This window comes from Capricornis sumatraensis, chromosome 2 (assembly GCF_032405125.1).
Source record: "Capricornis sumatraensis isolate serow.1 chromosome 2, serow.2, whole genome shotgun sequence".
NCBI lineage: Eukaryota > Metazoa > Chordata > Mammalia > Artiodactyla > Bovidae > Capricornis > Capricornis sumatraensis.
The window spans coordinates 133,284,242-133,305,662 of record NC_091070.1 but is presented as its reverse complement, the minus strand read 5'-3'; the positions used below and the strand labels follow the sequence as shown (position 1 = coordinate 133,305,662).

At 39.9% G+C, this 21,421-nt stretch overlaps 1 protein-coding gene across 2 annotated transcripts in view; it reads left to right on the top strand.

Annotated features, from left to right (window-relative positions):
- CHIA (chitinase acidic) overlaps positions 1-10,164 on the top strand; it is a 35,931-nt gene extending 25,767 nt beyond the window's left edge. For both annotated transcript variants that reach the window (XM_068966122.1, XM_068966121.1), the window contains exons 4-11: positions 7-63; positions 1,033-1,198; positions 5,793-5,917; positions 6,341-6,464; positions 6,930-7,115; positions 7,855-7,974; positions 8,062-8,203; positions 9,159-10,164. In XM_068966122.1, coding sequence (XP_068822223.1) covers positions 7-63; positions 1,033-1,198; positions 5,793-5,917; positions 6,341-6,464; positions 6,930-7,115; positions 7,855-7,974; positions 8,062-8,203; positions 9,159-9,400 — 1,162 coding nt within the window. In that variant the 3' untranslated portion in view covers positions 9,401-10,164. The remainder of the gene's footprint in view (positions 1-6; positions 64-1,032; positions 1,199-5,792; positions 5,918-6,340; positions 6,465-6,929; positions 7,116-7,854; positions 7,975-8,061; positions 8,204-9,158) is intronic.
- The last annotated feature ends 11,257 nt before the right edge of the window (positions 10,165-21,421 follow it).

Below are 21,421 nucleotides of genomic sequence, written 5' to 3'. Positions count from 1 at the left end.
TTGCAGGAACAGCCAGCTGAAAATTCTCCTGGCCATTGGAGGCTGGAACTTTGGAACTGCCCCGTAAGTCCTCTATGAGAGAGTTAGATGTTCATTTAATTTGCTATGGATAACAGGTTAGCCCAGTGTGACCCATGTCCCTTCAGATTTCATAACCTGCTGCTGCTGCTAAGTTGTTTCAGTCGTGTCCGATTCTGTGTGACCCCATAAACAGCAGCCCACCAGGCTCCTCTGTTCCTGGGATTCTCCAGGCAAGAATACTGGAGTGGGTTGCCATTTCCTTCTCCAATCCATGCATGCAGGCTAAGTCACTTCAGTCGTGTCTGACTCTGTGCAACCCTATGGACAGCAGCCCACCAGGCTCCTCTGTCCACAGGATTCTCTAGGCAAGAATATTGTAGTGGGTTGCCATTTCCTTATCCAGATTTCATAACCTAAGATGGAGTATTAAGGATGTACATTAAACAAATATGCTACTTAAATAAATTACTATACCAGAATCTCAGTACTAAATAGAACACAATTTATTGTATATGTTTACATTTAGATGGATATTCCAGGACTCCATTCACAGAGATTCAGTGACTGAGACTTCAAAACAATCTCTTCTTAAAGTATTTCAGAAGTACAATGCCTGAGAAGAGTGTTATAGCACTTTTCTCCAATTACCTTCTGGAAGAAAGGAAGAGAAAGTCATGAAAATAAATAAAGAGACTCTTTTAAGGGCATACGAACTTCAGAGACTATTTAGAGAGACAACACAGTGAGCCAAGGTAAACAGGTGTTCAAAGCAACAGGTCCAATTTGGGAGAAAAATCAGAGTTGGGTGGATAACAAAGTAAAGAGAACGTTGAGGTACCATGGCTGGCAGAGTAATTATATAAAGAAGTACAGGAGAAAACCAGCAATATACTTTTATCTGGGCTTTGGGGCCTAGTGAAAAGCTTTGAGGCAAAAATATAGGAGTTTGACTTTACAACAAGACATTGTGGCCACCAAGGCCTCACTCTGCCTTCTTTGAATCTCCCTCAGTTTCACTGCTATGGTTGCCACTCCAGAGAACCGCAAAACTTTCATTTCTTCAGTCATCAAATTCCTGCACCAGTATGGATTTGATGGGCTGGATTTTGATTGGGAGTACCCTGGCTCTCGTGGAAGCCCATCTCAGGACAAGCATCTCTTCACTGTCTTGGTGCAGGTGAGGAGGAAGGTGGCACCGTTGAGCCCAAGAAAATTCAAAGAGAAATCTTTGTAAGGAGAATCTGGTGGTTCCAGAATGAAGTAAACTGAAGTTTCAACTTATTGGATCTTTGCATCACAAAGATTCTTGGATATCATGCTTATATTCAACAGCATTTGATAACAACATTACATGTGTTATGTGCCAGGCACAATTTTATAAGCTGTTTTTAAAGTCATAACCCATTTCATCTTCATATGTACCCTATGATAAAGATACTATAAGTATCATAGCCTTGAGAAAGCTAAAATATAAAGCTAAATGAAAGCTAAAATATAAAAAGTTTAGGTAACCTAACATCAAACAACTAATAGGTATCATAACTACCCATGTAGTCTGGGTACTACATGGATACTAATGAGTACTAATTTTTTGAAGGATTTTTAAGGAATCTAGACATATGGCAAAACTCATATTTTAGAAGGATAACTCTGACTTTAACCATGGAGAATGAATTAGAAGGAGGTACGGAGGCAGAGAGAGAGAGTTAGGAGGCCATTACAATAACTCAAGCCAGAAATGCTGAGGATCTGAACAAAAATCCTAACAGTGAGGACAGAAAGAAGAAGTATATAAGAGATAGTAGGAGGGTAGAATCAATAGGATTTGGAGACCAATTGGAAGTGGGAAAAGAGAGAACTTCCAGTTTTCTGTCCTTAAGAATTGATTTGACTGTGGTCCTCTTAACTAAGATGGTAAATACAGAAAGAAGGTAGATCTGAAACAAGAAGAAAAACTCATGAATTAGTCTTTGAAAATGATGAGTGAGAGGAATTTGTAGGGCGTCATAAGAATGTCCAATAGACACTGGATGAATAGATATTGGATGAATAAGAAACTGGTGTTCAGGTCAAGAACTTGATTTGATATATCGTATTGACATCATCAACAAAGTTAAATAATTAAGAGATCACCGAGGAAAAATGAATGGAGTAAGAAAAGCAAGGATGGCTTTTAGATTTCAGTTCAGTTCAGTAGCTCAGTTGTGTCTGACTCTTTGTGACCCCATGAACCACAGCACACCAGGCCTCCCTGTCCATCACCAACCACCAGAGTCTACCCAAACCCATGTCCATTGAGTCGGTGATGCCATCCAACCATCTCATCCTCTGTCGTCCCCTTCTCCTCCTGCCCCCAATCCCTCCCAGCATCAGAGTCTTTTCCAATGAATCAGTTCTTCACATCAGGCAGCCAAAGTATTGGAGTTTCAGCTTCAGCATCAGTCCTTCCAATAAAAACTCAGGACTTATCTCCTTTAGGATGGACTGGTTGGATCTCCTTGCAGTCCAAGGGACTCTCAAGAGTCTTCTCCAACACCACAGTTCAAAAGCATCAATTCTTTGGTGCTCAGCTTTCTTTATAGTTTATCTCTCACATCCATACATAACTACTGGAAAAACCATAGCCTTGACTAGACGGACCTTTGTTGACAAAGAAATGTCTCTGCTTTTTAATATGCTGTCTAGGTTGGTCATAACTCTCCTTCCAAGGAGTAAGCATCTTTTAATTTCATGGCTGCAGTCACCATCTGCAGTGATTTTGGAGCCCCCCAAAATAAAGTCTGACACTGTTTCCCCATCTATTTGCCATGAAGTGATGGGACCAGATGCCATGATCTTCGTTTTCTGAATGTTGAGCTTTAAGCCAACTTTTTCACTCTCCTCTTTCACTTTCATCAAGAGGCTTTTTAGTTCTTCTTCACTTTCTGCCATAAGGGTGGTGTCATCTGCATATCTGAGGTTGTTGATATTTCTCCCAGCAATCTTGATTCCAGCTTGTGCTTCCTCCAGCCCAGCGTTTCTCGTGATGTACTCTGCATATAAGTTAAATAAGTAGGGTGACAATATACAACCTTGACATACTCCTTTTCCTATTTGGAACCAGTCTGTTGTTCCATGTCCAGTTCTGACTGTTGCTTCCTGGCCTGCATACAGGTTTCTCAAGAGGCAGGTCAAGTGTTCTGGTATTCCCATCTCCTTCAGAATTTTCCTCGGTTTATTGTGATCCACACAGTCAAAGGCTTTGGCATAGTCAATAAAGCAGAAATAGATGTTTCTCTTAAACTCGCTTGCTTTTTTGATGATCCAGCAGATGTTGGCAATTTGATCTCTGGTTCCTCTGCCTTTTCTAAAACCAGCTTGAACATCTGGAATTTCACGGTTCACATATTACTGGAGCCTGGCTTGGAGAATTTTGAGCATTATTTTACTAGCGTGTGAGATGAGTGCAATTGTGTGGTAGTTTGAGCATTCTTTGACATTGCCTTTCTTTGGGATTGGAATTAAAACTGACCTTTTCCAGTCCTGTGGCCACTGCTGAGTTTTCCAAACTTGCTGACATATTGAGTGTAGCACTTTCATAGCATCATCTTTCAGGATTTGAAATAGCTCCACTGGAATTCCATCACCTCCACTAACTTTGTTCGTACTGGTGTTTCCTAAGGCCCACTTGACTTTGCTTTCCAGGATGTCTGGCTCTAGGTGAGTGTGAGTGATCACACCATCGTGATTATCTGGGTCATGAAGATCTTTTTTTGTACAGTTCTGGGTATTCTTTCCACCTCTTCTTAATATCTTCCGCTTTTCTTAGGTCCCTACCATTTCTGTCTTTTATTGAGCCCATCTTTGCATGAAATGTTCCCTTGGTATCTCTAATTTTCTTGAAGAGATCTCTAGTCTTTCCTATTCTATTGTTTTCCTCTATTTCTGTGCATTGATCACTGAGGAAGGCTTTCATAGATTTACCCTTCCCCAAGATAGAGATTTTTCCTATACCATCTGTTATACCATATTTTCTGCCAGTATCCAAAATTTCAATATTAAGTAATTCATTGGTTGAAAAATCAATCCACTTACTTGTTGAGCAGCTCTAGTGATCAAAAAGAAGATCTATATTCTTAGTCAAGACATACTTCCAGTCACAATTAATAACTTCTAATCATTGATTCTAGTCTATTCACTGAACTAACAAAGAATAAAGCTTCTCCCTTTGGCAATATATTGGTTGGTCCAATATTTGAAGACAGCTATAATATCTTGTTAATAATTTTTCTTCTTCTAGTTAAATAACCTAGTTCATTTAACAAGTATACATATGACAATTTTTAGACACATTCTTCACTAGAACACACTGTGGTACACCCTAATAATGCAGTTATGAAAACTGAATTCAGCACTCAGGATGAGATTAGAGTCACACAAAATAAAGGTGGATTAACCTCTAGCATTGAATGGGAACCTATCACCTGGCTGTTAACAGCTTCCTCATTGACCAATTGAACATTTCACTTGTTGGGATGTCAGTCCAATAAAGTAGCTCATTTACTGGACAAAGGGAAGCAAATTTATGTACTGCTAAAACCTGGATATAAATTATTACAGCAACTATAACTTCATAGTGCAGTGATATGAGTAGAGCTCTGAATCATCATCTGGGACCTGGGTTTTAGTCATGACCTGGCTACCAACTTGCTGTGAGACTTTTGTGAAATTATCTAACTTATACACATATTAGTTATACAATTAATACCATCAATCCTGTCTACTTTATAGGAGTATTGAGAAAAAAACGCTGGACTGGAAGAAACACAAGCTGGAATCAAGATTGCCGGGAGAAATATCAATAACCTCAGATATGCAGATGACACCACCCTTATGGCAGAAAGTGAAGAGGAACTAAAAAGCCTCTTGATGAAAGTGAAAGAGGAGAGTGAAAAAGTTGGCATAAAGCTCAACATTCAGTAAACTAAGATCATGGCATCTGGTCCCATCACTTCATGGGAAATAGGTGGGGAAACAGTAGAAACAGTGTCAGACTTTATTTTGGAGGGCTCCAAAATCACTGCAGATGATGATTGCAGCCATGAAATTAAAAGACGCTTACTCCTTGGAAGAAAAGTTATGACCAACCTAGACAGCATATTAAAAAGCAGAGACTTTACTTTGCAAACAAAGGTCCGTCTAGTCAAGGCTATGGTTTTTCCAGTAGTCATGTATGGATGTGAGAGTTGGACTGTGAAGAAAGCTGAGCGCTGAAGAATTGATGCTTTTGAACTGTGGTGTTGGAGAAGACTCTTGAGAGTCCCTTGGACTGCAAGGAGATCCAATCAGTCCATTCTGAAGGAGATCAGCCCTGGGTGTTCTTTGGAAGGAATGATGCTAAAGCTGAAACTCCAGTACTTTGGCCACCTTATGTGAAGAGTTGACTCATTGGAAAAGACTCTGATGCTGGGAGGGATTGGGGGCAGGAGGAGAAGGGGACGAGAGAGGATGAGATGGCTGGATGGCATCACTGACTTGATGGACGTGAGTCTGAGTGAACTCTGGGAGTTGGTGACAGACAGGGAGGCCTGGCCTGCTGTGATTCATGGGGTCACAAAGAATCGGACATGACTGAGCAACTGAACTGAACTGACTGACTGAGAAACAAAAGTAAGATAAAATATGTGAAAGCATTTTGAAAAAGTAAAGCATTATATAAATATAAATTTATTAATAGTTAAGGAGTTGAAATCAGTTTCATAGATGCTTTACTATACTTGATTATTCTATAGGAAACACGTGAAGCTTTTGAACAGGAAGCCAAGCAAACCAAAAAGCCCAGGCTGCTGGTCACCGCTGCAGTAGCTGCTGGCATCTCCAATATCCAGGCTGGCTATGAGATTCCCCAGCTATCCCAGTGAGTGACTCACCTTATCCTCAAACCTGTAGGCATCACTCTTGCAAGGTAGACTTGTGCTTTGTCTTGCTACCCAGGGACTTTGTTCAAGGTGTTTTGGAAGTGGTATCTTTTGCTCGTTTAAGTGTGGACATAACTACTGTTGTTATTTAGTCACTAGGTCATGTCCAACTCTCTTGGGACCCTATGGACTGTAGCCCACCAGGCTCCTAGGTCCATGGGAATTCCCAGGCAAGAATACTGGAGTGAGTTTCCATTTCCATCTCTAGGGGATCTTTCCTACCCAGGTTCAGAACCTTTGTCTCCTGCATTGGCAGGTGGATTCTTAATCACTGATTCTTTACTGTTGAGCTACCAGGAATGCCCATGTAAGTGTGGGAAATAGCCAGGAGAAATGCTTTACAACCCTTTATTCTACCTCAGGTACCTGGACTTCATCCATGTCATGACCTATGACTTCCATGGCTCCTGGGAAGGCTACACCGGAGAGAACAGCCCTCTCTACAAATACCCAACTGACACTGGAAGTAATGCTTACCTCAATGTGGTGAGTCTCCACACAGATGCAGACCAGAGATGTTGTAAATTACATGCAGATTCAGGAACAAAACAAACATAAATTCTGCAAAAGTCTCATTTGGATAACTCTCCTAAGTGACCGATTTTATCTCATTTACTGTAGGCTCAGAAGGTAAAGCGTCTGCCTACGATGTGGGAGACCCGGGTTCGATTCCTGGGTTGGGAAGATCCCCTGGAGAAGGAAATGGCAATCCACTCCTGCACTCTTGCCTCGAAAATCCTGATAGGCTACAGTCCATGGGGTCGCAAAGAGTCGGACACGACTGAGCAACTTCACTTTCACTGTAACCTCACCAAAATATTTTTGAAAAAGTAACAAACTAATCTATGTCATGAGCATCATTAAATTTTACCTGTTAGGTCAGTGGACTAGCATAACTAAACGTGGGGTCTTCAGCTGGGTAGGCCTCTAACTCATGTGCTACCTTTTTAGGAATATGCCATGCACTACTGGAAGAGCAATGGGGCCCCGGCAGAGAAGCTCATCGTTGGATTCCCTGCCTACGGACACAATTTCATCCTAAGAGACGCTTCCAACAATGGCATTGGTGCCCCAACTTCTGGCGCTGGTCCTGCTGGGCCCTACACCAGGGAGGCTGGGTTCTGGGCCTACTACGAGGTAGGTAGGCTGGGCTGTACAATTGGAATTCTAGGAATGCCGTGTCTTGTGCTGCACAATAGTCTTAGGGCTAGAACCTGCAAGAAGCTTGAATGTTCATTCTGTCCACTATTTACCTATTTTAACACAAATATTACTCCAAATGCTTCAGATGTATAAGTAACCTATTCATTTACCTAATCCAGGATGAAGATTAATAGTGTGCAATATCCCTTCCAACTACAATTGTTGTTCTTTGTTGTTTAGTCACTAAGTCATGTCTGACTCTTTTGCACCTCCATGGACTGTAGCCTGCAAGGCTCCTCTGTCCATGGGATTCTCCAGGCAAGAAAAGTGGAGTGGGTTGCCATTTCCTTCTCCAGGGGATCTTCTCAACTCAGGGGTTGAACCCACATCTCCTGCATTGCAAGTGAATTCTTTATTGCTGAACCACCAGGGAAGTCCATTCAAACAACAGACTGCATACTTAAGGTCATTTATATTAACACATAAGGGAATTAAGTAACTATCTCCCATACTGATGTGGGTTCCCAAAATCAAGCACTAAGAATAAGGCTAACATCTGAGTATTTCAAAAACAACTTGTTGCTATTTACTGCAGATAAAAGGTCATAATTAGAAACCTGTGGAAAACCCCAATTGGAGACATGACAGAAAAAAAAAATCAAAGAGGAAGGTGTATGTTTTATTTTTCATGGGAATCATATTTAAAGGATTTGAATCTCTTGACTTTTTAAAGATCTGCACCTTCCTGAAAGAAGGAGCCACTGTGGCATGGGATGACTCTCAGAACGTGCCCTATGCCTACAAGGGCACTGAGTGGGTTGGTTATGACAATGTTAACAGCTTCAGAATCAAGGTAAGGTCAGCCCCTCCAATGTGCTTTCAGCTCAGCCCAGAGTCTCAAGAAATAAAATGACTCCTGGTGTCCTCGATCCTTAAATAGGCTCAGTGGCTTAAGGAGAACAACTTTGGAGGTGCCATGGTCTGGGCCATTGACCTGGATGATTTCACAGGCACTTTCTGCAACCAGGGCAAATTCCCCCTGATAAACACCTTGAAGGATGCTCTTAGCCTGAAGAGTGCAGGTAAGTGACAGTAGGGGAATGCCCAGGGTGTATAGATGCTCCTTTTCCAACTCAAGACAACCTAACATCTTCCCACACCCTTTGCCCCCAGGCGTCTCCTCATTGCTGTTGCCTGGCTGAGAGAGGCACTTACATTCTTTCCTCGTTAGCAATTGTATGCTCTAATGAGAAACCAGGGTTTTCCCAGTTTTCTGCTGGGAGGGTTTTCCAGGTCTGCTAAGATTTAAAGGTGTGGAAAAACCTCGAGAAATTAGGCTGACCTTCAATATTAGCATTTACTTTTCTGTGAACCCCTTATTAAAAGTCTCCTTCAGCCTGCCTGAGGAGACTGAATAACAAACCCTAAGCAGTACCTGGTTGGGTTTAGGGTTTAGACATTAAGTTGTGTCCAATTCTTGTGACCCCATGGACTGAGTGTAGCCTGCCAGGCTCTTCTGTCCATGGAATTCTCCAGGCAAGAATATTGGAGTGAGTTGTCATTTCCTTCTCCAGAGGATTATCCTGATCTAGGAATAGAACCCAGGTCTCCTGCACTGCAGGCAGATTCTTTAATGACTGAGCTAAGAGGGAAGCTCATATTGACATATTTCTAAATCTATAATTCAGGGGAAGTACCAATTCTCTAAATTTTGTCCAGATTTTCTCTTAGAGATTATCTGCTCGTCACTTAAACCCAAATCCTAGAAAAGCATTTTGCATATACTGGATGCTCAGTAAAATTTTTTAGAAATAATTTTAGCATTATAAGAGAGAACTTTTAAAATTTAAAACCAGGCTGGCTTGAAATTAGACCTGCTCTTAATTCCTAAGTATGGAGTTACCTTGTGAGCTTCTCAGGTGACAGGACCCAGAGTGAACAGCAACCCATCTCCAGACCTCACCTCAGGCCTGCTAGTTCTTCACCTCTAGGTGAATCTGGGAGCCTCTGCCAGGTCTGCTCTTTGTGCTGTTTCAGCCTGTAACGCCTCCACTCAGCCCAGTGAGCCCAACAGCAGTCCTGGAAATGGAAGTGGGAGTGGAAATGAGAGCAGCAGCTCTGAGAGTAGAGAGTACTGTGCTGGCAAAGCCGATGGCCTCTACCCAGTGGCAGATAACAGAAATGCCTTCCGGAACTGCGCAAATGGAATCACATATGAGCAGAATTGCCCGACCGGGCTTGTCTTTGACACCAGCTGTCACTGCTGCAACTGGGCATAAAACTGAGCTGTGTCTCTATTTCCTAGGGTACAAGTCTCCTTTGCCTAGCACACCTTGTTCCTACCTAAAGTTCTGCAATAAAATGCATCAATTAAAACATGAGTGTCCTTGGCTTTCAGTGATTTGGCTGGAGACCTTTCTAGATGTGAAAATATAGGCTGTGCATGGGCTTGGAGTGGCAGAAGAGTGTGTGTGAGGAAGTCATGGCACACCAACAACCTCACAAGTCTTTTATTTGCTTAGGTTGATCTTTATGAAGGTTGAAAGCTGTCAGAAGGAAATTTATGCATGTTTGGTGTTGGCAGGGGGTGAAGTCATGAAGAAGATAGGTCTCTAGTTTGGCGAGTGTCCTTGGTAGGGAGCCAAAGTGATTCTGGGAGTCTTAGGGGCACAGGCCTCTTGACTTGCTCAAGGAGCAGAAGGCCAGGGCATTCTCTCTATGCCTGCTGAAGTCCTGGAGCTGGTCCAACCCTCTGAATTGTCAGCATTGGGAAGGTCTGTGCAGTGGACTCCTCTGGGGATGTCTGCTTTTCTCAGGAGTGAAAGAAGAGGTCCCTTCCCTGAAACCATATATAGTGGTCACTTGAGGCTATAATTGTACGGCGTCACATCCTCCCCTGGCTTGGCTGATTGATGGGATAGACATCAGACTCACAAGGGCTAATCAGATTATTACCCCTTGGAATCTACAACAGAGAACAAGGCTGCCAGGGTCTGAGAGTGGCTTTGCCCTATGATATGTAAGTTCAGGCTCTGCAGAGAGAAGCTAAGGAGAAGGGAAAGTTGCTGTGGATGCAGACCAAGAAGATTAAGGGGAGAGGGGGGGAGGGTGGAGGTGGTTATGGAGAAAAGCCACGATGAGAGAGGGAGAGAACATTTATTGATGGCTTTCCAACTCTTGATTCTAAACGTTCCTGAGGCCTACAGAGATTTCTGCCTTTGGGTTCTGTGAAACACCTCTATAACTATATAATAAATTTCTCTTTGCTACACATGCTGACTTGTTTGTTTCTTTATTTGCAACTAAAAGGATCCTAATTTATGGCAGAAAGTGAAGAGGAACTAAAAAGCCTCTTGATGAAAGTGAAAGAGGAGAGTGAAAAAGTTGGCGTAAAGCTCAGCATTCAGTAAACTGAGATCATGGCATCTGGTCCCATCACTTCATGGGAAATAGATGGGGAAACAGTAGAAACAGTGTCAGACTTTATTTTGGGGGGCTCCAAAATTACTTCAGGTGATGATTGCAGCGATGAAATTAAAAGAATCTTACTCCTTGAAAGGAAAGTTATGACCAACCTAGACAGCATATTAAAAAGCAGAGACTTGACTTTGCCAACAAAGGTCCGTCTAATCAAGGCTATGGTTTTTCCAGTAGTCATGTATGGATGTGAGAGTTGGACTGTGAAGAAAGCTGAGCGCTGAAGAATTGATGCTTTTCAACTGTGGTGTTGGAGAAGACTCTTGAGAGTCCCTTGGACTGCAAGGAGATCCAATCAGTCCATTCTAAAGGAGATCATTCCTGGGTGTCTTTTGGAAGGAATGGTGCTAAAGCTGAAACTCCAGTACTTTGGCCACCTCATGCGACGAGCTGACTCATTGGAAAACTCTCTGATGCTGGGAGGGATTGGGGGCAGGAGGAAAAGGGGATGACAGAAGATAAGATGGCTGGATGGCATCACTGACTTGATGGACGTGAGTCTGAGTGAACTCCGGGAGTTGGTGATGGACAGGGAGGCCTGGCGTGCTGTGATTCATGGGGTCACAAAGAGTCGGACACGACTGAGCAATTGAACTGAACTAGTAAAATAAGAATATAATGGTTCCTATTTTCTGGCATACTTGCTGAAAGTCAAACTCTGTTCTAAGTGTTTTACATGTATTTTATTATTTAATTCTCCCAACAACTTAGTGAGGAAGACAAGGTAACATTAATCCAAAACTGAATAACCCACCCAACATCTCAGTTCTCATTAATTGCAGAGCCAGATTCAAAAGAAGTCACAGTCCTAACTATTATGTTTCACTGCTTCCTTTGACACAGACCTCAGTGTTCTCAAGGCATAAGGCAGTACTGGTGTTAATGATGAGGTGCCTGCAGCTTTCTGGTAATGAGTATTCATTTATGAGTCTACAATGATTCTTTATTATTATGTACCAGATAATGTTCTAGGTACTAAAGACACAGTGGTAAATAAGATAAAGAGCTCACCTTTATGGGGATTACACTTTGCTGATAGGAATCTTAAGCAATAAATTAGTCAAAAAATAAAAATAGAAAAGAGGAAAATGAAACAGTAATAAAAAGTGACCAAGGGAAGAGCCAACTTTAGTCTGAGCAGTCCAGGAAGGCCTCTCTGGAGAGATCCCATATGAGATGAGCCTTGATATTACAGGAGAACCAATTGTTTTGAGATCTGGGAAAAGTGCATTTCGGACAGAGATGCACCAAGTACAAAGTCCTTCAGGTGTAAATGGAGATGAATGTTAGAAAAAGGATCAGGGATGATGTCAATATCATGGTGATATGAGACAGTCCAGTTCATCATCACTACACCTGCCTTACAAGAGATGTTGAAAACAACTCTTCTAACTCAAACAAAAAGTGGTAAATGGAATCAGAAAATTTCAACTTCAGAACAGATTGTTAAACAGTTATAGAGTAAAAGTTAAAGGGGAAAAGCAGTAAAATTACTATACCTACTTTAATTTGGTAATGAACTCGCAACTTAAAAAGGGTTAATTTAAAGGGAAAAAGCAGTAAAATTACTATACCTATTTTAATTTGGTAATGAATTCACAATTTAAAAAGGGTTAATTTGAGACAACAAAAGCATAAGAGGGGAAGAGGAAAAGGACGGAATCCATACAGGCAAATAAGTTGCTAATAGCAGAAAAAGGACTATTTTACCTGGTATAGAACTATGCTATACTATGTTTTGTTCATGATAACCATAAAACTAGAGCAGAAAAACAAAATGTAACAAAAGAGGAAACAGAGAAACATCATAGAAAACTATCAAACTAAAATGGCAGACAGAAACACAAGGAAAAGAAACAATGGAGATACTGAGCAACCAGTAAACAAAAGATTAAATGGCAGTACTAAGCCTTCACTTGGCAGTGATCACCTTAAATACAAGTGAATTAAGTTCACCAATTAAGACACAGAGTGGCTGGATGTATTAAAAACAAGATCCAATTATATGCTGCTTCTGGGAGACTCAGCTGTTCCACTTTGGGGTAGTTATGTGAAGAATATGAAAACATAATTTGAAAAGATACATGCACCCATATGTTCACTGCAGCACTATTTACAATAGCCAAGATATGGAAACAATCTGAGTGACCACTGACAGATGAATAGATAAAGAAGGTATGGTATGTGTATGCAATGAAATTGTACTCAGCCATTAAGCAAAAATGAAATCTTGCCATTTGTGACAATATGAATGAAACCTAAAGATATTATCCCATGTGAAATAAATAAGATGGAGAAAGACAAACGTTGTATGATTTCACTCATCACGGATATAAACATCAAAACACATACACACAGAGAGCAAATTGGTGGCTACCAGAAGGGAAGAGCAGGAAAGGGAGGAAAAAATGGGTAGAAAGGGTCAAGTGTGAGATGATGAATGGAAACAAGACTTTTGGTGGGGGGGATGCAGAAGTATACACAGATGTCAAACAATAAAGTCATACACATGAAACTTACATAATGTTATAAACCAATGTCACTTCAGTAAAAAAAAAAAAAAATAAAGGAGACCAGTGTTGCCAGGGAACAACTAGGGAAGGGTCAGATCATGCGAGGTGTTGAAACTTGGTTAAAAGTTTGGATTTTATTGTAAGTGAACTGTAAAGTAATTTGAAGCTTATATCATAATCTAAATGGAGCTGAGATAGGATTGTAGAACATGGAAAACCAGCACTCATGATGATCTTAGCGGAATATTTGCATGACATACCATGGAGATTAAAGACATTGATATGAGGGATTAGTGTCCTCAATGAGCAGGTAAAGGCAAGAGCCAGTTAAATTGGATTATTAATGTAATTACATTTCCAGCCAAAGAATGATAAAGCCTGGAGTAAAATAGAACCTGATATGGAATAACAGACTGGTTCAAAATTCTGAGAGGAGTACAAAAAGGCTAGGCATTGTCACTCTACTTATTTAACTTATATGCAGAGTACATCATGCAAAATGCTGGACTGGATGAATCACAAGCTGAAATCAAGATTGCCAGGAAAAATATCAACAACCTCAGATATGCAGATGATACCATGCTAATGGCAGAAAGTGAAGAGCCTCTTGATGATACTGACAGAGGAGAGTGAAACAGATGACTTAAAACTCAACATTCAAAACACTAAGACCATGGCACCCAGTCCCATCATGTAATGGCAAATAAAAAGGGAAAAAGTGGACATAGTCACGGATTTTCTTTTCTTGGGCTCCAAAATCACTTTAGATGGTGACTACAGCCATGAAATTAAAAGATGCTTCCTCCTGGGAAGGAAAGCTATGATAAACCTAGACAGCATATTCAAAAGCAGAGACATCACTTTGTCGACAATAGTCTGTATAGTCAAAGCTATGGTTTTTCCAGTAGTCATGTACAGATGTGAGAGATGGACCACAAAGAAGGCTGCGCGCAGAAGAACAGATGCTTTCAAAGTGTGGTGTGTTGGAGAAGACTTTTGTGAGCCACTTGGACTGCAAGGAAATCAAACCAATCAATTCTAAAGGAAATCAACTCTGAATATTCATTGGAAGGATTGATGCTGAAGCTGAGTCTCCAATACATTCTCCACCTGATGAGAAGAGCTGACTCGTTGGAAAAGACCCTGATGCTAAAGACTGAAGGCAAAAGGAGACAGAGGCAGCAGAGGATGAGATGGTTAGATAGCATCACTCACTCAATGGACATGAAATTGAGCAAACTCTGGGAGATAGCGGAGGACAGAAGAGCATGCACTCCATGGGCCTCCAAAGAATCAGACACAACTTAGCAACACAACAGCAAAAGAGAACACAGGAATTTGGGGGAGTCTTTTTGCAAGGAGTTTCCTATAATACTGAGGAGGGGATGTGAAGATGTGGAGCACTAGACTTGGTGAAGAGCATGCAACTCAGTTCAGTTTAGTTGCTCAGTTGTGTCTGACTCTTTGTGACCCCATGAACTGCAGCACGCTAGGCTTCCCTGTCCATCACCAACTCCCCAAGCTTGCTCAAGCTCATGTCCATTGAGTCAGTGATGCCATCCCACTGTCTCATCCTCTGTCATCCCCTTCTCCTCCTGCCTTCAATCTTTCCCAGCATCAGGGTTTTTCCCAATGAGTCAGCTCTTCGCATCAGGTGGCTAGAGTATTGGACTTTCAGCTTCAGCATCAGTCCTTCCAATGAATATTCAGGACTGATTTCCTTTAGGATTGACTGGTTTGATCTCCTTGTAGTCCAAGGGACTCTCAAGAGTCTTCTCCAACACCACAGTTCTAGAACATCAATTCGTCAGTGCTCAGCTTTCTTTAAAGTCTAACTCTCACATCCATACATGACTACAGGAAAAACCATAGCTTTGACTCTATGGACCTTTGTCAGCAAAGTAATGTCTCTACTTTTTAATGTGCAGTCTAGGTTGATTATAGCTTTTCTCCCAAGGAGCAAGCATCTTTTAATTTCATGGCTGCAGGCACCATCTGCAGTGATTTTGGAGTGCAAGAAAATAAAGCCTGTCACTGTTTCCATTACTTCCCCATCTGTTTTCCATGAAGTGATGGGACTGGAAGCCATGATCCTCATTTTTTGAATGTTGAGTTTTAAGCCAGCTTTTTCACTCTCCTCTTTCACTTTCATCAAGAGGCTCTTTCATTCCTCTTCACTTTCTGTCATAAGGGCAGTGTCATCTGCATATCTGAGGTTGTTATTTCTCCCAGCAATCTTGATTCCAGCTTGTGCTTCATTCAGCCCAGCATTTTGCATGATGCACCCTGCATATAAGTTAAATAAGCAAGGTGACAATATACATCCTTGACGTACTCCTTTCCCAATTTGGAACTCGTCTGTTGTTCCATGTCTGGTTCTAACTGTTGCCTCTTGGCCTGCATACGGATTTCTCAGGAGGCAGGTAAGGTGGTCTGGTATTCCCATCTTTTTAAGAATTTTCCACAGTTTGTTGTGATCTACACAGTCAAAGGCTTTAGGGTAATCAATAAAGCAGAAGTAGATGTTCTTCTGGAATTCTCTCGCTTTTTTGATGATCCAATGAATGCTGGCAATTTGATCTCTGGTTCCTCTGCCTTTTCTAAATCCAGCTTGAACACCTGGAAGTTCACAGTTCACATACTATTGAAGCCTCGCTTGGAGAATTTTGAGAATTACTTTGCCAGTGTGTGAGATGAGTGCAATTGTGTAGTAGTTTGAACATTTTTTGGCATTGCCTTTCTTTAGGTTTGGAATGAAAACTGACCTTTTTCATGAAAAGCATGAAAAATACTGCTGAATTTGAGGAAAAGCATTTTTGAACAGTACAATGGCTACTGGCTAGATCAAAGTGGTTTCCTAGACTAATGCTTTTTCCGCCACTATTTTCCTGCAAAGATTAATCCTGTCACCATTTCTAGAATGCAAAAATCATGGCAACCTAAAAAATTGGTTTGCCCCCTATTTTTGTGCTACATTTACCTATTAGTCATTCAAATTAATGTTTACTGTATACCTAATATGTGCAAGAAGAGGACAGGCAGAACCCAGCACCCATGACCACTCTAATCTCACCTCCTTTGATTCTTCTTATTCCCTCTACTTCAACTATGTTGACATCTGTGCTGTTTCTCCAATAGTCCAGGCTTGTTACTCCTTCAGGGTTTTTGCACAAGCTGAAATATTCTTTCCTGAGATTTCCATTTGACTTTCTACCTCACTTCCTGTAGGCCTTTCCTCAAAGCTACCTTTCACCATTCCTGGCCAAGAAACTCCCTTTTCCTTCTTCCTCTGTTTTTCCTATCAATACCTGATATCACATGCATTTTATGTGTTTATCATTTTTATTGCCTGCCCTGCTAGAATTAAGGTCAATGAGGATTAACTTCTGTGAGCCTCTGATCATGGCTATATTCCCAATGCCTAGAGCATATTATAAGAGTTTAGTAAGTACCTGTTGAATGAATAAATCAATGAGGGCAGGAAGGGAGATGGTAAACAAGTTAAGTAAGCCAAGCACTGGACTGGGTACTTTATATAGGTTATCTCCTGCATGGTGAATATTGTCCTGGTGTTACAGGTAAAGAAATTGAGGGAAAACTTGTCCAAGATGATGAAGTTATAATAAATGGCAGAGTTTATTTTCAAAATTGGGCCTTTCTGGCTTCCTCTACACCATAATGTTGCCTTGTAGAAAGCACTGTCACAATGACTTGAAGAGGTGACTTCAAGGGTGGGGCTGTTGCTTAGCAGCCAGTCTGAGTTACACTGTCCAAAGTCTTGGTTAAAGTCCACTTATAAAATTTGTCACTAATGGAATCAATACATGAGAGAGCCAGGGTTTTTGAAAGTCCCTATAAGGAAGAGTTATGGTCCAGAGCTTCTCGGAGATTTTCAAAGCTCATGCCATCTGTCCTATCCAGGAGCTTGAAGGAAAACAACATTATGCTACAGATCACCCAGCCATTCCTTTGGGACTTTGATCATGGTAATCATATTCTTGAACTCTAGCACATATATGTAAATTCATTCCTTCAGTATTGGAGTCTAATTGGAAAGCCATGGGGTAGGAACCTTGATCCCAGTGGGGATGGGGTCAGTGCTCCACTCTACAAGTTATGAACCTTGACTAGGGGTGACACCCATCCAGATGAAAGGGCACCATTAAAAAATTTGCACAAAGGTACCCTTGGAGTTAGATATAGCCCTGGCATGGGGGTGGTAGGTTGAAAATACATTAATATTTATTAAATGCTAATTTTAGGTTAGTCACTTGCTGCCATATGATCCAGCAAGTCCACTTCTGGGTATACAGTCAAAGAAAACAAAAACACTAATTTGAAAAGATACATGCACCCCAATGTTCATAGCAGCATTATTTATAATAGCCAAGGTATGGAAGAAATACTAAGCAGCCATGAAAAATAACAAAATTTTGCTATTTGCAACAACATGGATGGAGATGACGGGGTATTATATTAAGTGAAATAAGTCAGATAGAGAAAGACAAATACTGTATGACATCACTTAGATGTGGAATCTAAAACATAAAATAATGAAATAACAAAAAAAGAAAGACTGAGATACAGAGAACAAACTAGTGGTTACTAGTGGGGAGAGGGAAGAGGGTGGGGTAAAGTAGGGGCAGGGGATTGGGAGATACAAATTACTATGTATAAAATAAATAAGATACAAATATATGTCATACAGTCAATATTTTATAATAGCTATAAATGGTGTATAATCAATAAAACTTTGAATCTATGTTGCACACATTAAGCCAATATAATATTATAAATCTACTATACCTCAATTTAAAAAGAAATGGAACATTGCTTTCACTCCAAGTGTTCCTCAAGTTCCCTGTTAGTTATTCCTTCCACTCTCTTTTACAAAGCTATCCCGACTTCTAACATATAGATTAGCTTTGCCTATTTTTGAACATCATGTAAATTTGCTCGTACAGTGTGTAAATATTCATGTCTGAATTATTTCATTCAACTCTGTGAGATTAATCTACATTATTAAATGTGCAGGATTTTATTCATTTTCATTCCTGTATAGTGTTAATTTACATGAGTATAGCACAACATATTTTTCCATTCTAATGTTAATGGACACTCAGTTGTTCTAGTTTGGGGAGTATTATTGGGGAGTAATATTGCTTTTAATGTTCTTGTAATGTCTTTGGAACACAACTGTATGCATTCCTGCTGAGAACATATAAGGAGTAGAAATTATTAGATCGCAGAGATGTCTATGTTCAGCTTCAGTAAATACTATCTATTTTTCAAAGTGAATGTATCAATTTACACTTATACTAAAAGTGTATTAAAGGTTTTTAGCTATTTCACATCCTTAGCACTCTTCTCCATCTTTATAATTTTACCCATCAGGTGGGTATGTCATTGTGGTTTTAATTTGCATTTCCTTTTTGACTGTTGATATTGAGCAGTTTTTAATATATTTACTAGTCATTTGGATATTCTTTTTGTCTATAGTGTGCATTCAAGCATTTTACCAATTAAAAAAAATAGGTTGTTTTTCCTTATTGATCTGTAAGTGCTTTTATTTCTAGAGATCAGCATTATCCAATGGAAATACAATTCAAACAATGTGTTTAAATTTTCTAACAGTTACATTTAAAAGAGCAAAAAGTAGAATTGAAGTTAACTTAAATATATGTTTATTTAACCAAATAAATCTAACTATTATCATTTCAACATGTAACCAATATAACACTTAAATCATGGTTTGTACACTTTGTTTTCATTCTAAGCTTTTAAAATCTAGTGTGCATTTTATACTTACATACATCTCAGTTTGGACTAACCACATTTCAAGTGCTCAGTAGTTAAATATGGGTAGTGGATATTTTATTGTACATTGCAGATTGGCAACCCACTTTGATATTCTTGCCTGAAGAATTCCATAGACAGTAACCTGGTGGGGTAGAGTCCATGGGGTCGCAAAGCGTCAGACACAACTGAGCGGCTAACACTTTCACTTGCTTATATTTTCTCTCATATCTTGGCTTCCTTTCTCACCCATAATTATACATACATATTTTTTATTATTATTTTGAAAGTTTCAAATCTAAAGAAAAGCTTCAAAACAGTACAAAGAATTCCCTCAGCTCCATTCACCCAAATTCCTCAGTTGTTAAATTTTGCTTCTATTTCTTTCCATATATATAGAGAGAGAGAGAGATATAGATATACTTTTTTTTTCTGCAATGATTCCCCATCTCTTCTAAAAACTCTACTGTTACCCTCCCTGAGATTCTCAAAAACCATGATCAGAACAGCTCTTTCAATTTGAAAATCAGATTGATACACTATTCTTTTTTTGTTTGTTTTTATTTTATTTTTTCCCTCTTTTATTATTATTATTATTTTACTTTACAATATTGTATTGGTTTTGCCACACATCAACATGAAAATCCACACACCCTATTCAAATTTGTTGTCCCAACAACATATCTTTCCTATCTCATCCAGGATCCTATCCAGGATTAAATGTTGTATTACATTGTGTTCATCAGTATACCTCAATCTGAAGTAATTGCTCAGTTTTTCTATGTCCCTCATATCTTGGTACACATACATTAACTTTGTTTTTGTTAGTCTTCATATGGAATATGTATCCCATCCTTTTTACTGTTATTTCTTTAGCACTTAAAGACACTATTCCATTGCTTTCTAGTTTCTCTTGTTTCTCTTAAGAGTTCATCCTCTAGGCTTATTGTTGCTTCCTTAAAAGTAACCTGCCTTTTCTATCTAGCCAATCTCAAATTTTTCTCTATTTTTCATATGTTTCACTATCATATGACCAAATGAAAATTTCTTTGTATTTATCTTGCTTTCGGTTCAGTTCAGTTCAGTCGCTCAGTCGTGTCCGACTCTTTGTGACCCCCTGAATCGCAGCACGCCAGGCCTCCCTGTCCATCACCAACTCCGGGAGTTCACTCAGACTCACGTCTTTTGAGTACTTGATGCCATCCAGCCATCTCATCCTCTGTCATCCCCTTCTCCTCCTGCCCCCAATCCCTCCCTGCATCAGAGTCTTTTCCAATGAGTCAACTCTTCGCATGAGGTGGCCAAAGTACTGGAGTATCAGCTTCAGCATCAGTCCTTGCAAAGAAATTCCAGGGCTGATCTCCTTCAGAATGGACTGGTTGGATCTCCTTGCAGTCCAAGGGACTCTCAAGAGTCTTCTCCAACACCACAGTTCAAAAGCATCAATTCTTCGGCACTCAGCTTTCTTCACAGTCCAACTCTCACATCCATACATGACCACAGGAAAAACCATAGCCTTGACTAGACGGACCTTAGTCGGCAAAGTAATGTCTCTGCTTTTGAATATGCTATCTAGGTTGGTCATAACTTTTCTTCCAAGGAGTAAGCTTTAGACTATAGCAGTTGTTAAATTCTGGTTAAATGTTTTTCGTCAGTTCTGAAATATTCTCAGCCATTATCTCTTCAGCTCTAGCATCTGCCACATTCTCTTTCTCTCCATTCCTTGTGGAACTTCAAATACATGTGTGTTAGAACTCTTCACTGTTTCTCCTCTGCCTCTGTATTTTCTATCCTTGCCTCCTCAAGCTTTGGTCTGTATACTTTCTTCTGATTCATTTCTCATTTCATTAATTTCTTTTCAACTTTTATAATCTTCTGTTCCCCATGAATTCATATCTTACTTTTGGTGATGGCACTTTTTATTTCCACATTTTTCATTTGCTTTTTTCTTACTGTTTCTAAAATTCTCCATCTTTTCATTTAGTTTCTTAAATATAATTATCACCTTTACCATTTGCTGAATTGATATAATACCATTAAATCCATTGTTTTAAAATGAGATAAAATATATTTAAAACATTATATAAATGTTGAATTACTTATCCCCATTCAATTAGACCACTTCACCAGGGGAAGTAGTTTCCTAGAATTGTAATTCTTATTAATACAATGGCCTCATACACAGTCAAATGAGGAAAGCAGATAACTAACTCTTAAGTCCATAACAGTCTCCATAAGCATCAGACATCCCTTGATGCTATCATCATAGTTAGAAATGTACATGACAGGACCTGCTGAATTCTTTAAAAATTCTTCATCAAAAGTGGCTACATATGAAATTTTGTTTATTATTCTGTTCCAAGTAGTCACCTGCAAAGTTTCATTTACACATGATCATCATTCAAAAAATCCATCACTTAAAGATTCAGTGATTCTTGACAATCCTTAGAGCTACCTGAAATTCTGTTTAACTTCTGAATTTTACCATCACACAATTAATAATACAGGAAATAT